Below are 16,512 nucleotides of genomic sequence, written 5' to 3'. Positions count from 1 at the left end.
CCTTCCCAAGCTACTATAACATTTCTAGCTATGGAAATACAACTTTTTGAAGTACAACAATGTGAAAAAGAAGCCACGAAGCTTCCTAGGAAACCTACCTCACAAGGTCATTGTGGGGATAAGATGAGACAGGGGAGAGCTCCCTGGAGCAAAGGTGGCATATAGATATAATAAATAATACTGGTTTACTGGATATAGGATTTGGTTTGCAGAATCTGGATTCTTGAGCAACAGGGCAAAGAAGAGAAGGACACCAGTTATTTGGAGGGAAGTAAAGGGTCACTTCTGTGAAACCCTTTGCAACTAGAGGCTTATCAAGCTTGGTTTGGAGGCTAGTCAATACCTTTTTTCATTCTGCAAGGCCTCTGAACAAATCTAAGGTTGCACCTACTGTTTAGCTGTGACAATATGTGGATTTTAGTTCCACTGCTTTGATTTTCACTGTCATTTTCGCAGTGAAAAAAAAACTTACCATTTAAACGTAAGTTTAAACCAAACGGTTGTGGTCTGCTTTAAAGACCCCGTGCCGAAGAGCAAAAATAAGTAAGAATGAACTTATAAAATGCCCCTTGTCCTTAAAAGGTAAATATACTTCTAAAAAATGAGCCAGGAACTAGATTAGGCTGTGCCCCCCAAAGCAAGCATTTATGGGGATAATTCCAACTTTTCACATTTGTGCCTGACTCACGCATCACATCAGTAGAAAGAGGGGAAGGCGGAGGCACTGCAAACCAAACATCTCTTTAGCTTAAATTGCAGGATGATTCATTCAGAAATGTGAGGAGAAATCACACCATTCAGTTCTAACAGGCTGTCATTGCTGCTTGGCGAAAAGTATTTTGGCAAGAACATGCTAAAAAGGGAGGGGGAGCACGCTTCTTCTCATCCTTACCCACCTCCCCTCTCAGGTTTTTTCCCCAGGAAGGGTGTGAGTTTTTCACTGTATTTTTTTTGGGGGGGGGGGGGGATAAAAAAATTCCCAACTGGGGAAGGAACTGAACTGTGAATGGCAACAGATACACAAAAGTCGCCACGCAAAGGGAGAAATATCCTTCTTCCTCAGAAATCGCCCCCCAAGGGTGTGCGAGAGATGAAAATGAGCAGGTGGGTGTCTGGGCAGAGGGTGGGATGTCAGCAGCGGCAATCTGGAAATGTAGAGGAAGGTCATGAAGCGATGGCCTCGATCAGGATAAGGCTGCCCATGTAATTCCATGGAAATAATGGGCGTCTATAATAAAACCTGCCCCTTTTGGCACAGTTAGGGCACACCATCTTTATATGGGTGGCTGGGGGGTGGCGTGCGAGGGAAGATTAATGAAGGGGCCCATATGGCTGCAGCTCAACGTCCCAGCAGGCAGCGGTTCCCCCTCCCTCCTGGGCCCAGCTGTCTCCCTTCCGCTAAGGAAAAAAAAGCAGGAAGACACTCCAAAGAGATGGGTTGTGAAAGGCTGAGAAAAGCTGAGGTTTCAAGGGGGCTGAGTGGAAACAAGCTCCTCAGTCTCCTGTGAGAGTGGGGAAAGGAAGACTGTGGCATGTGCCTAAATATGCATTCATTCATTGCATTTATATCCCACTTACTTCTCTAAGGGACACGGGTGATGCTGTGGGTTAAACCACAGAGCCTAGAACTTGCCGATCAGAAGGTCGGCGGTTTGAATCCCTGCAACGGGGTGAGCTCCCGTTGCTCGGTCCCTACTCCTGCCCACCTAGCAGTTAGAAAGAACATCAAAGTGCAAGTAGATAAATAGGTACTGCTCCGGCGGGAAGGTAAACGGCATTTCCGTGCGCTGCTCTGGTTCGCCAGAAGCGGCTTAGTCATGCTGGCCACATGACTCGGAAGCTGTATGCCGGCTCCCTTGGCCAATAAAGCGAGATGAGCGCCGCAACCCCAGAATCGGTCACGACTGGACCTAATGGTCAGGGGCCCCTTTACCTTTACTTCTCTAAGGAGCTCAAAGCAGCATGCATGGTTCCCCGCTCCCTCACTGTATTCGCACAGCAACGCTGTGAGGTAGGATAGGCTGAGAGGCAGTGATTGGCCCTAGTGAGCTTCAAAGCCGAATGTGGATTTGCACCCTGCTCTCCCAGGCCCTAGGCCAACATTCTTAACCACTACAGCACACAATACCCAGAGTGAGCTTGAGACAATAAACTTCTCAGCTCCAAATGTGACCATCAGGTTGGGTGAGGGAGGAACAGAAGGACTGCTTCACATGTATTTTTTTTTCTGGCATGAAGTAAACTTCTGGATCGGCAAATACAACAACTAAGGGCTTTTTTTCAGCTGGGACTCACCGGGACTCAGTTCCGGCGCTTCTCAGGTAGGCACCATTACCATTATAAAAGAACAAGGGAGGTATTCATGGTGAGTTCTGGCACCTCTTTTTCTAGAAAAACAGCACTAACTATTAAAACCCCCCAGCAATAATTATAGTTATTATTGTCCCAGCCTAGGGGATCCAAAGGGCAGCCACTCATTGGTGGCACAAGTATATGAGCAAAAATCTACTGTCTTGACATACCCAGCCTCACTCTGAGTGCACGTAAGATTTCTTCCGAGTTTTCCTCTATGATCATGAGGTCTAGAAACATTTTTGGAAGGAAAAGCAAGATTCCCAGGAAACCACTGCATTCCTGGGCTCAGTCCATATTCCATCTTCCGCAGTGGGGCACACACGCCAGTGGGAGAAGCAAGCCTTTCTCCTACTTCACAAAGGACAGCCACAACAATTGTACCATGGCATTTTCTTGACCCACTTGTCAGAGAGCCATCATCAGCACCACTAATGGTAAGAGCTGCTAGACGGTGTCCCAGCCTCTCTCAGGAGCTTGTGTCCCCTCCCTTGCCAGAGGCATTTAAGCAGAGGGTGGACAGCCATCAGCCCGGGATGATGTGACAGAAAGCTTCCTTCAGTGAACTGGGGTTGGGTTAGATGGGCTCTGAGGTCCTTGACAACTTTCACATTCTGTGATTATAATGCATACTATTCTTTGCCAAAGTCCAGCTTTTAAATCCAGCCTTATAATCCTACAGTATACACCATGGGTAGGCAAATTAAGGCCGGGGGTGGGGGCAGATCTGGCCCAATTGCCTTCTAAATTCAGCCAGCGGACGGTCCGGGAATCAGCATGTTTTTACATGAGTAGAATGTGTGCTTTTATTTAAAATACATCTCTGGGTTATTTGTGGGGCATAGGAATTTGTTCATTTTTTTCTTCAAAATATAGTCTGGCCACCCACAAGGTCTGAGGGACAGTAGACCAGCCCCCTGCTTGAAAAAGTTTGCTGACCTCTGGTATACAGGATGCATACCAAATGCAAAATATCAGTTGGTCATCAGTTTGCCCAGCCTATCCATTTACCAGTTGTGACATTTAATTTTGGGGTACCCAGTAGTCAGATGCACTGTGGGCAACCAATTTAAAACAAACCAAACCCCACAACCCTGGCCTGCCCCCCTCTCTCATATATTTAAATAGCTTTGCTGTCCTAGTTCCTGCTGGGATGAATTTTCCTGCTGCCAAAAAACCCAGAATGTCTTGCCACAGGGCACAAGCTGGGAAACACAATTTTATTTTTTATTTTCTGCAGCGAGGGGAGGAAAGGTCAGGGGAGGAACTGTATGGGTCCTGTCCGAATCAGAAGCTCTTTCCCAACATCACACTGAAGCCCTTCAAAACTCTGGTAAGGCCTTTTGACGCACGGTATTAGCAAGGAAAAACAAAAACAATTTTCTTCCTCCAGCTGAGATGGACTTTATTCCAGATGCTAATCTCCTTCATCGGTTATTTAATTTGCCTCTCATTAGACATACTGAGCAGCCGGCCATGTAAACATTCAGATCTATGAATTAACCATGGGGCTTGCCCACAAGCCAAGCCAAGCCCCCTTCCATCTGCCTGCACAGCTCAGACACCAACTTGTCAGACATAACAGCGTATCTTCAGGGCCTTGGCAACGTTCGGTGAAATCTACTTAATCCACAAAAAAAGGCTTACATGCCCCCTTTGATTAATAACCCTCCTTGAAACAGGGGGAAGGGCTTTAGCTCAGTGGGAGAGCATCTGCCTTGCATGCAGAAAGTCGTAGGTTCAATCCCTGGCATCTCCAGGTGGTCTGGGAGACAGACTCCTGTCTGAAATTCTGGAGACATGCTGCCAGCCACTGTAGACAATGCTGAGTTAGATGGACTCAGCAGAAGGCAGCTTCCAATGTCCATATTCTCATTGAACCCATGCACACAGAGACATGCGTATTCATGCATACTCTTTATTGCTTTGTGGCCTTATGGATGTTTTCCAGAAGGACATTCAGAACTAAGCACATATGCAGAGGACTTGCTACATATAGGCACATGCGATGGTCCCAGATGTTAATTTTGAAAGAGTTGTTCTGGGCTCACCACCAGCTAGTGGACACAGAGGTCTTACTTCTCAGTTGTGAAGACTCACGGTCTTAATTTAATTGTAGAGGGAAATTTACCTAACACACACAGTTGTTGTTTTTTAACCAGGAGGGCTGATTATTACCTCTGCTGTCAGAGACAGTATACCTCTGAATCAAAAGTCTCCAGGTGCATTTTGTGACTGGCACGGGTCCAATTGCAACCACGTGGAGATCTCTGGATGCTAGGTTGGCGACTGACATCTCCAACTGGCTGGCCTCTCCAGCTTTCTCAAGAAGACTTATTTATTGCATTTACTCCAAGGAGTAAATGGTTTACCCAGCTCCTCTCAGTTAATCCCTACAACATCTCTGTGAGGTAGGCTAGGAGGCTGCCACTGACTCCAAGGTTACCCAGTGAACTTCACAACTGAGTGAGGATTTGAATCCTGATCTCTCAGGTCCTGGTCCAACACTCTAACCACTACACAACACTGGCTTCCTAAAGTACTTCTGCTGTGGGGCAGCTATATAAATCAAGTAGGTGAATACATATGGGGAAAGCAAAGCAAAATGTCACTTAGAAAAAGCTCTGACATATTCTCCTTGAAGCTCAAATCTGTTTTATTCCAGGTTGTTTTATTGGATATTTTAATGTGTTTGAGATTCTTTTTCTTTACAATATAAAGCGGTATAGAAATGAAATGATAATAGTAACAACAGCAACAATAATAAAGTTCATGGGGGATGGGGTGGGGACCCAGATATACTGTTGTGACGACCGTAACCTAGGTTCAAGGTGCCATTTGGTGATCAGTTTATATACCTTGGTTTTCGGACGTCTCGGAAGTCGAATGTTTTGGCTTTCAAATGCTGAAAACCTGAAAGTAACTGCTTTGGTTTTTTAATGCTTTTTGGAAGCCAAACTTGCCACGCAGCTTCTGTATTGAGTTTTCCGGACGTAAATACTTCTGATAATGCGTGCTTCTGAACGGATTACATTCGAAAACCAAGGTACCACTGTGTCTGAGTTTCTAGTACTGCTCTGAATACCAGTTGCTGGAAGTTGCAGGAGAGGAGAGGCCTCCTGTGCTCTCACAAGCATCTAGCCCTCGGGGTCCCTTCAAACTCTACAATTTTATGCTTCTATGGCCCAGAGCTGGCCAGAGTGAGACCAGGATGCCGGACCAGATGGGTCACTATCCTGATGCAGCAGGTTCTTAGGATCGTCTTATGACAACCTCCACTGTTCACGATTCCCTGCCCTCTTTGAATATTGCACAATAGCCAAAGGATAAGGTTTAGCTTCCTTCAGCAGCCCACAATGTTTCTGCTCTGTTGCTTTTTTTAATACCCAATCAGAAGCGTAGAAGAAGCATCCTCCTGTCTCTACCCACAAATCCATTTCCTCCTCTTGTATTGTCCATGTGTTAAAAGGGCTGCCTCAGATTTCATCCTTTGTTCGGCAGCCTCATGGCGCGGTCGGCCTCTCCTTCCCTTCGGCTCTGCTCTTTAGCCATTGTCTCCTCCCTTTTCTTGCAAAGTTGTACTGCTATTCATTAGTCACCTGCTGCCACTGGGCACCGCTGAGCTCTGTGAGCTAAATTATCCAATTCAAAGGTCCCCTCAAAGCCAAGCGAGTTGGGGAACGTGAGCACAGGTATGCCAAAACACAGAATGCTCCAACAGGCAGTATAGGCAAATGCAAAAGTAAATAATATTTTATAATAATAATTTATTATTACGGTCGGAGACCAGCTTGTAAAACACATAACGGGACTGCACTCCCAAAAGCAAAGCAAACATTTTAAACAATATACAGTGGTACCTTGGGTTAAGTACTTAATTTGTTCCAGAGGTCCGTTCTTAACCTGAAACAGTTCTTAACCTGAAGCACCACTTTAGCTAATGGGGCCTCCCGCTGCTGCCGTGCCGCCGGAGCACGATTTCTGTTCTCATCCTGAAGCAAAGTTCTTAACCCGAGGTACTATTTCTGGGTTAGCAGAGTCTGTAACCTGAAGCGTATGTAACCCGAGGTACCACTGTACAGCAATGGCTTACATGTTAAATGAGGCTGCATTTTAAATTTTATTTTAACCCGTATTTTAAATTGGTCCCCCCCCCATTATGTTTTTATTGTAATTTTACTGGTGTTAGCCACCATGAGTCCGGCTCTGGCCAGGGAGGGTGGGGTATCAATAAAAATTTGTTATTTATTATTATTATTTAAAAATGCGCTAAACACGTAAACACATAAAATCTTTGGGGGAAACTACCATAGAAAATTGGCCCAGAGTTACCCGTGGATCCGAGTATGGGGATTTTCTTGACGGACTAATTTGTATCGGGGGATGGTCTGCGCCTACAGATCTGCAGACAGAATCTGGCGACCGTCCGGGTCGTCTTATGATCTTTACCTAAAAGGAGAATATCGAATTTGTGTTTTTCCGGGAGGTCAGCAAGCCTTCTCAGCAAGTGGTCAATAGTATCTCTACGTGCCTCATTGGACATCTAAAAAACAGATGTTCGGGGCTTCCTATAACCCCCAATGAGCAGGCACAAAGTCTCTGGGTATATGGGACTTTTTTGAAGGATCCTTCCAGGACCGGGGAGGGCAGAGCCGAGCTTCTGGGAAGTGTAAAGGCCCTTCTTGCATTTTGTTTCTGAAGAATGTTCAGGACTGCTGTCTGCCAGCCTGACTGGAACTGGTCATAAAGGATCACCACGGGGGAGCAGATTTAGTGTCAGATATATTGACATTAGGCTGATATGAGCCTCAACTCTCATCATCCCCGTTTCTAGTCTGACCCATGCGTTTGAGACACATCTGGGGACTTGTAGAAGGGCTCTAATAAGTTTGGATTGAACTCTCTCTCAGGGGGAGAAAGGAGAGGATGGTGGGCCCAGAAAGGATCCGTAAAGGAGCTGTACCAACATTTTGGCCTTCCTTATATAATTTTAATGCCGCGGGGACGAAAAAGCCCCCTTGAGTTCTGAAAAATTTAAGGATACAATTTGCAGTCCCCCGTCCCCCCCGGATCTCCCAATGGAATTTATGTGTAGTTTGTTGGATCCTGAAGCCTGAACCACCATACCTAAATACTTATAATTTGAGACTTGTTCTAGTTTATGTCCCAGCTTCTAAGCTTTGGTTTTTCCCCAAAAGCGAGGATCTTGGTCTTTTGGTAGTTAATTTTAAGACATTCCATTTCACAGTAGGCTGCAAGTTTTCTTAATGCTCTTTTGAGCCCAGTAGGGTTTCTAGACAGAATTACCGCATCATCAGCGTATAGCAAAACCGTAATATGCCGATTTGCTATATTCTGGGTCTAAAGCCCGCTTGTTCTATTGCCAGAATGTCCTCATTTTCTACCCATTCTGTAAACTTTTAAAATAGGTGCTTTGTGTAAAGTTTACTATTCACGCTTAATAAGCTAATCGGCCTATAGTTTGATGGGTCCCCTCTATTGCCCTTTTTATAGAATGGAACTATTATGGCTGTTCCCCATTCCCTTGGGATACGGCCAGTCTCATCTATACGGGTAAAGAGAGAGGCTAAGAAAAGCATCCACCAATCCACCTGTGATTTTAGCATTTCCAGTAAATAATACTTTGTGCAGGGACAGCCCAAGATATTTGGGTGCCGGGGTGGGGGGGGGGAGAGGCATTGTCTTCTCTTTCTTCTTGCAGCAACAGTAAATTAAATAGCTAAATTGAATAGCGGACATTTTGATATCTTTTACCAGTAGGACTGCTCCTTCTCCAGTAGGTTAAGGGGTGATATGATAGCCATGTTCAAATATATAAAAGGATGTCACATAGAGGAGGGAGAAAGGTTGTTTTCTGCTGCTCCAGAGAAGCGGACACGGAGCAATGGATCCAAACTACAAGAAATAAGATTCCACCTAAACATTAGGAAGAACTTTCTGACAGTAAGAGCTGTTTGACAGTGGAATTTGCTGCCAAGGAGTGTGTTGGAGTCTCCTTCTTTGGAGGTCTTTAAGCAGAGGCTTGACAACCATATGTCAGGAGTGCTCTGATGGTGTTTCCTGCTTGGCAGGGGGTTGGACAGAAGGCAGCCTTATAAAATCACAGAATTGTAGAGTTGGAAGGGACCAGGGGGGTTATCTAGTCCAACCCCCTGCAATGCAGGAAACATTTGCCCGAGATGAGGCTCGAACCCACAACCCTGAGATTAAGAAACTCATGCTTTACTGACTGAGCTACCTCGCAGGTGCCTTAAGGCTGTCCAAGTTGCATTCCGCATAAGAGTAAGAGAGTAAGAGTTTGGATTTGATATCCCGCCTTTCACTCCCTTTAAGGGGTCTCAAAGCGGCTAACATTCTCCTTTCCCTTCCTCCCCCACAACAAACACTCTGTGAGGTGAGTGGGGCTGAGAGACTTCAGAGAAGTGTGACTAGCCCAAGGTCACCCAGCAGCTGCATGCGGAGGAGCGGGGAAGCGAACCCGGTTCCCCAGATTACGAGACTACCGCTCTTAACCACTACACCACACTGGCTTCTAATGCCGTCCTAAGGGGAGCATACTCCACATGGGCACATCTGCTGAGCAACATCTCAGGCAGAGGATGGGGGACCTTTTCTCAGGCCTACAGGACTGTAAGATCACTTTCAGTTCTGGAACCGGGCTCAGAACGCTTTTAATTCTTAGTGTATGTCTTTTGGACTCTGCTCTGGTTGGTAGCTTCCGAGCTTGAAATCTGCGCACCCTTGCTATATAACAGAATGAAGAAAGAGCAGGATGATTATTTAGCAATTGAGTGGCCATTTGTTTATGCCTGATTATTTATTGGGATGGCACTGCTGAGACTTGGCAACAAGAGAATTCAAAGACGGAAGTTCCATTGTTTATTTACTTATTTGCAGAAGCAGTTTTTGATCCAACATATCCCCTTACAAAAAAGAAATAAAAAGAAGTAAGAGGCTTGTGAGCAGATCCACAGCGTAATGAGTAGTTTTGTGTCCTGCAGCATCCTGTTTGCAAGGATTAGACATGCACCCGCTACTTTCCTGATGGTGTGAGAGGCTCATTTGTATGGTAATGCTTTCAATTTGGTTTTTCAGTTCTGCAAGAAAAATGGTCCCCTCCCATAGCCTTTTAAAGACTGATCATTTCCCCTCTCCAGGAGTTTCATTATCTCTTATGATTTGGAGAATGGCTTCCTTAAAATGACTTTATTACGTGCACCAGCAGAGGCCTATATATCATGCTAGCTCCCTAAGACTACAAAGCAGATATGAGCTCTTGCAAGACTGTGAGCCGAGGCTCATCGCAACTATTTTATTAGGTTACCTATTTTCTTCTTATATATCACCTGTCATTGAAAGGCAACTTCAGATATACTTGAGTGAGGAAGTGTCATATGGTTTTATCTTGTTAAGGAGTAAGGCTGGAGCTATGGGCTAATATTGTTAGCAAAGACACTTGAATAATGCAGATGGGAGTCGAGGAAAAAAAAAGGAACCTGATAACACTTTAACTGAACTAACTAAAGTTCAGAGTATACTTTGAAGAGAAAGCAACAGAGAATTCCCCCCCCCCTTTTCTTAGTTCAAACTTTGTAAACAGCTGGAAGAAATTCAATCAACCATACAGAGGAAAATCTCCCTCAGCACTGCAGAGCCAATCAGAGCTTGTGTTGGCTCAATGAGCATGCTGCCACTCTGCCTGTTTGTTAAGCACCACCCACCCACTGCAAGAAAAATGGTCTATGATTCTATCTCCCATTAACAGAATCACAGCTCTTGGAGTCCAGCCTCTACTTTATGGCTATATGCTTTTATAGCGTTACGTGAGCCAAGGTAAAAATGAGCAAGCAGAGAGGGCAATTGTAATTATAGCTATTTTTGTTATTTGTATGGAGAGGGGAGGGTTATGTTAATCGCTTTCTATCTTACCTGTTACGAAAACTCAACACAACATTCAGGAAAGGAAGGGAGGGAGGGAAGGGAAGGGAAAGCTCAGGGAACTGGACTTACAGACTAAGCACAGTTCACGCATGTCTGAGGAGTTTGAGATTCGGAACAAGATACTTCTTCCCTGTAATGGCCACATCATGTATGAGCCAAATCTCTGAGTCACCTGCAACCTAGCATTCTGATTGGCTAGATCAGCCTTCCCTGATCTGGTGACCTCCAGGCATTTTGGACTTCCATCCCATCAGCCCCAGTTTACTCCTTAAAACTGAAAAGGTCTTAAGTTGCAAAACTTCTTAAGTTTCAAAACGTTCCAGCCGTGACAGATAAGCAGTGCTCGTGTTCTTGCCTTTTTATCATTTCTTAGATCACGTGAAACCGCTCTGTTGACGGGAAGCCCCTGGGAAGTTTCACAGTTAGCACTTCTTATCCACCCATTTACCAGCAACTCTGTGGAAACGGTCCAAAAGTCCTTGGTAAATATTTGGGAGAGGAACATTTTGAAGCGCTTTCGTGTAGGCCATCCATTAAGTTGTGTCCAGTAGTTCTTGGGAGTCATGGCAAATAAAAGGGAGGTGTCCAGGAAAGAACAATGAAAATGTTTTGCTCTGGAAAAGGGTTCTCTGGGAGGAAGTAAAGGAAGTCATGGAATCATACAAATGGGTCACCTATTCTAACCGCCTGCAAAATCTTGAGTCACATGAGCTTATTGACCATGCATTGCCAGTCCGAATAAAAAGAACCGAGGGCGCAAGCAAAAGTTACTTAAATTACGGGAAAGGGTATTTTCTTTTACACAGGGTCAGCCTTTTTTATCTTACGCATGAAATACATGTGTGTGCACAGACAAACACACCAGGTGTCACTGGTTGTCAGCTGAGGGTCAAACTACACGTTACACTTAATGCACTGTGTGCCGCAACGACACTTGTTTCTCTTAAATTAATTACAGCTCTGCAGGGTAGCGCTGCTGATTTTTGTGACTGATTTATTTACCTAGCTATTATTAAGCTGATTTACAGCCCGGGGTTCCCAAACCGCAGTGTGTGAGCTCCATTTTAGCAGTCTGCAGCGTGCCTGTGGATCTGCAGTTGAGAAGGCAGGCGCCGGCATTAAATATTCATACCAATTTTTAATTGTATTTTTATGGCTTCTTTTATTCCTTACATTGCTTTCTATCGTATTACAATCTGAATTCCACACAATGCAATAAAATACAATATATAAGGAATAAGAGAAGCGGTTAGAAACACAATTAAAGACCGTGTGGCACCCAGCATGGCGCATTACAATTGCTACAGGAGGCAGAAAAATCGTTAAGAGCCTCAGCTATCAGCCTCGTTGGATGTTTGTGAGTTCTAGTGTTATGAGGGAGAAAAAAAACTTTTCTCTATCCACAATTGCATAATTTTAAACATTTCTATCATGTGAGTGTCAGAGGCAGTATGGCAAGTGAGTGAAGTGATCTTGAGCTCCCATCCTGCTTGCAGTTTTTCCCACAAGCATTTGGTGATGACAGGATGATGGCCAAGGTGGGTCACTGGCCTGATCCAGTAGGGCTTGTCTTATGTTCTTATTCATAGCCAGCACTGGTTTCTCACGACTCCCATGAAAACAGAACAAGAGGACACAGAGTGTACACATGCCAGAATCAAACACTTGGTTTTGATTCCTGCTTTCCAGTGTTTGCAGAATGCTGGCATCAATTCAGCCAGCCTGCCAGATGTTTGCATTCATGGGTCAGGCTCCCATCTCCCTCTCTCCCCTAATTTACGATTGCCATCAGCGTAATTACACCAGGTAGATAGCGATGCGTGCATCTTACATTCTGCATGGTGTCCTGATACTGCGGCAGTGACGACAGCTGTGACTCGGAATGGTACGGGGATAACCCTTTCCTCAGAGTCCTCAGATCCCCAGAGCTTGATTGCTGCAGGAGAGAGAGAGAGAGAAAGAAAAGGATTTCTATTTAATTCAAAGTAAGACAACGAGACTTTATTCTACTTTCAATTCCTTATTTGGTTCCTACCCTCGCCTCTCCAGTTCATCTGGCTCAATTGTAGGCACCACACAATAAGAAAAATCTAGTTTAAAGGCATGCTGTTGGAAAGGAAATGGAATGTTGCTTGAATCCAAACCGCCGGCTTGGGGTGGAGGCTGGATTACCTCCCCGTCCCAGTTCAGCTAGCTTCTCAGCTGCAAAAGCAGGGACGAGGGAAAACTGTCAAATGGGCCGAACTGAGGGTGATGTGGGTATGGGCCTGAGCAGGCCTGAGGCCACATTCATACCATGCCATTTAAAACACGATGATGCCACCTTGAACTGTCATGGCTTCCCTCAAAGGGAGCTATAGTTTGTTGACGTGCTGAGAGTTGTCAGGAGGCCCCTATTCCCCTCACAGAGCTACCATTCCCCAAGGTCCCTGTGAAGAGGGGTTCAATGTTAAACCACTCTGGGAACTGTAGCTCCGTGAAGTTCCTATGTTATGATTTGGGAATGATATAAAGCATATAAAAGTATGTGTGTCTTTATGGCATCCTCTTCAATAAAACAATAAACAATTGAGGGCATTCAATTGTGAGGACTATGTTTCTGAAAGCCTGCATTTGTGTCCTTATTTTTGTCTATCAATTAAAAGTAAGTGCTTTTTAAATATTGACTTATCATTCACTGAATCTCATGCAATGTCACTGGTGTGGTGGGGGGTAAGGGCATGACACACACACACACACACACACATGAAAGAGACTAAATGAATATGCTACATATCAGACAAACAGATTTGGTACAATGTTGGTTCCCTACAAACCATGCTTTGCAAATAAGGAACGAACTCTTGGAACGTGCCCTCTCTCCCAAACCTTCCTCCCAGGTGGACTCCCCTCTACTCCCCACTGTGGGCCTTAACCATTGAATAATAATGATAATAATAATAATAATATTTTATTTGTACCCCACCCTCTCCGGCCAGAGCATTATGTAACCAGATTCTCCATTAGCCAAAGTTTACAAACCCAGGTCACTTCTAAATTTGGTCAAGATGGCAACCCCGCAGTCTAGTGAATCGTTTTGGAAAATGTGTGGCTGTAGCAGGGTTGAAGCTAAGCAGCTGCAAACCTGAGAGACTGGCATTTGCATATAATAAATAAACATTTATTTAAGGGAAAAGATGGAAACCCCATTTAGCATCAGCACAAATCTAACCTGTACTTGAGGCTACAGAGGAAGTGGGGAAGTGTGCATTCCCAACAAGCAGTGGGTCGTTTGCTGATCTGCGAGATGCCTGTGGTTTGTTGAACAAGCCATGGTTAGAACAAACCATGGCTTGCTGCTATGTTTGAACACAGGCACTGTGTCCCTACCCAACAAGAAGGATCCTTGGAAGCTGATAATGTATGGGGGGCCATGCAAAACTCATTTTCTTGGGTTAGATAACTTACTTTGAAAAGGCTGATAAAAACCCTTTTTTAAGGAACATTTTTTTAAAAAACGTCCTGTATTTATAGTTTCACTTTCTTTGAGCAACTTTTGGCTGCATTCAACTGCCTGTTTGTATGCTTTATTTTTTTAAAAATGACAGTTTTTGAGATAAAATACAATCAGAATCAAACTAGTCTACAGAGCAAGAATATTTTTTTAAAAAAACAAATGGGGGAAAGAGGAAAAAAATACCTGTGAGGCCCTTGACCATATTTATATCAAATCTATCCTGTCATTTATTGACATACAGAGAGGTAGACTCACCCTGGGAGCCTACTTCTTCTCCCAGTCTCTTACCCTGGGAGACCCTTTCAACCCTGCCTTTCATACAGCAGGGGCTCCCCTCCCCCAAGTGTCCCCTTCCAATTTGTGTCCTCCTCAGTCCATGGTAAAGGACTTCTTTATCCCCCGCACCTACCCACCCCAAAGCTGTGAAAAATGTTTCCAATACAAAATACTACTGGAAAACTAGAGAAAACAAGAGAAAGAGAAGAGAGAGAAAGAGAACAAACAGAACAGAGTCAAAAGGATAAAATTATCAAGTAACCACGGCATATTTCCCACTTGTCCCTGCTACCAGGTATGGTTCCAGCACTCAGTCCCTGTATATTTGTGTGAATGCATGTATATAATGCTATACGCCATTAAGTGTCAGAATGTTGGAAACCAGACAATCAACAAAATAGAAATAGTTCAGATTTATCAAATATACACTCTTGGATGGAAACAATGCAATTTTATTAGCATGAACTGTGTTCATTAACTTTTTCGGTTTTCAAAGGCCATCCAGTAGTGGATTGTTCTCCGTTCTGAGGCTACAAAAACATGACCTTTCCAGTTTCTTTATGCTCCGTTAAAGCTTTTGAATTGCATCTGGTGCTGCAATGATATTTTTCCAGTTCGAAAGAACTGGAAGGAGGAGGGGCCATTGCGGCAACAAAATTTGATGGAAGGCCACAAAAACAAGCTTAGCTGTGCATCCAATAAGAATCCAGGTGTTTTGAGGGTTTGACTGCAACCAACATCTTCTACGTCAAGTAGTTTTCTTCCCACCGATACACCAAGATCTTAAGAGCCAGCAGTGTCTCGGAGGCCATTGGAACCCACGGATTAAAACGTATGGAGGATCCCATATGTAAAATTTGTCATGGGGGAACCAACTCATGAATCCATCATGACATGAGTTTGCAACATGCAAGCGGAAGGCTCTCTTTCTTGTCCTGACCCCAGTCTGCATTTTCCCCTTCCGAAAATGCACTTCAGAGTCCAGCCATCTGAGGCAAGAGGCTCATAATGATTTTGAAGTGTCAGGAAATGGTACACAATCATTTGAGCTGTGTGAGAGATTGCATAGCCGCTTGCATATCTGCTGTCAGGCACGGCGGTAAGGAAGCTAAACAGCACAGCGGGGAGTTGCGTTCCTCAATTGATCGCCCCATTTGGTTTCAAGGCAGAAGTAAAGCAACACTTTACAGAAGTAAAGCAACAGAATCCCAAAAACCACATCACAAAAACAACTGACCAGGGTTTGGAAGAGGTACAAGTCGCTCCTTACACTGTTCCAGCCCTATCTCACCCCTTTTGAGGAACTTACATTTGCTTAAGTTCCACTGGCTGGGCCACAGGTGAGCTGGCAGAGCCCAGCTTACACCAGTGTAGCGCTGGCTGAGCTCTGGCTCACCTGGAAAAGCCCAAGATAACTCTGAACTCTCCCATCCTGGTGTATCTTGGGTTCAAATTTCATTGCAAACCTACATTTCTATGGTTCCTTCACTATCTCCCTTCTGGTCACTGTTCAAGTCTCTCATCTAAGCACACCTTACAGGGACTTGGCAGGGGGGAAATTGAATAATGTCACACACACTGTCCTGAACTCCTTGAAGGGAAAACTGGGGTACACATGTGACTAACACATTTTTGTCAGAGAGGCAAAGAGAGATGCTCAACTGACCCCAGGATGAGCCTTCTCAGTTTTGGGAAGCTTGAATACCTGCCCATCCCATTGGGCAGCAGGTAGGATTTTACAGTGGTACCTCTGGTTACATACTTAATTTGTTCCAGAGGTCCGTTCTTAACCTGAAACTGTTCTTAACCTGAGACACCACTTTAGCTAATGGGGCCTCCCACTGCTGCCGCACGATTTCTGTTCTCATCCTGAAGCAAAGTTCTTAACCCAAGGTACTATTTCTGGGTTAGCAGAGTCTGTAACCTGAAGCATATGTAACCCAAGGTACCCTGTATTACACACCAGGTAGGGATGTACAGCAAGAGGATTATTATTATTATTATTATTATTATTATTATTATTATTATTATTATTATTTATTACTTATACCCTGCCCATCTGGCCGGACCTCCCCAGCCACTCTGGGCGGCTCCCAATATCAAAAACACGATAAAACATTAAAAACGTCCCTAAACAGGGCTGCCTTCAGATGTCTTCTGAAAGTCAGATAGTTGTTTATTTCCTTGACATCTGATAGGAGGGTGTTCCACAGGGTGGGCGCCACTACCGAGAAGGCCCTCTGCCTGGTTCCACCCACAGAATCTGTAGCACTGCAAACAAATTTTAAGTAGGGTCCTGTGTAGTATGGAGTGCTCCTGTTCAGGGCTCCAAGCAGGTAGGCAGTTATTCCCTGTTAAAAGATGCTCCATTCCATTCCCACTCGACTTTCTCAGAGAGTTTTCCCAGCAGGCACGCAACATTGTGT

At 44.6% G+C, this 16,512-nt stretch overlaps 1 protein-coding gene across 4 annotated transcripts in view; it reads right to left on the bottom strand.

Moving 5' to 3' along the window:
- The window catches only part of CCDC85C (coiled-coil domain containing 85C), a 188,729-nt gene that overhangs the window by 21,840 nt on the left and 150,377 nt on the right, over positions 1–16,512 (bottom strand). For 3 of the 4 annotated variants that reach the window (XM_081193603.1, XM_081193602.1, XM_081193601.1), the window contains one exon: positions 12,146–12,250. The exons of the other annotated variant lie outside the window; for it this stretch is intronic. In XM_081193603.1, the coding sequence (XP_081049729.1) occupies positions 12,146–12,250 (105 nt within the window). The remainder of the gene's footprint in view (positions 1–12,145; positions 12,251–16,512) is intronic. 4 annotated transcript variants of the gene reach the window in all.

This window comes from Podarcis bocagei (genome assembly GCF_964188305.1).
Source record: "Podarcis bocagei genome assembly, chromosome: 1".
Lineage (NCBI taxonomy): Eukaryota > Metazoa > Chordata > Lepidosauria > Squamata > Lacertidae > Podarcis > Podarcis bocagei.
This window is presented reverse-complemented; position numbering and strand designations above follow the sequence as displayed.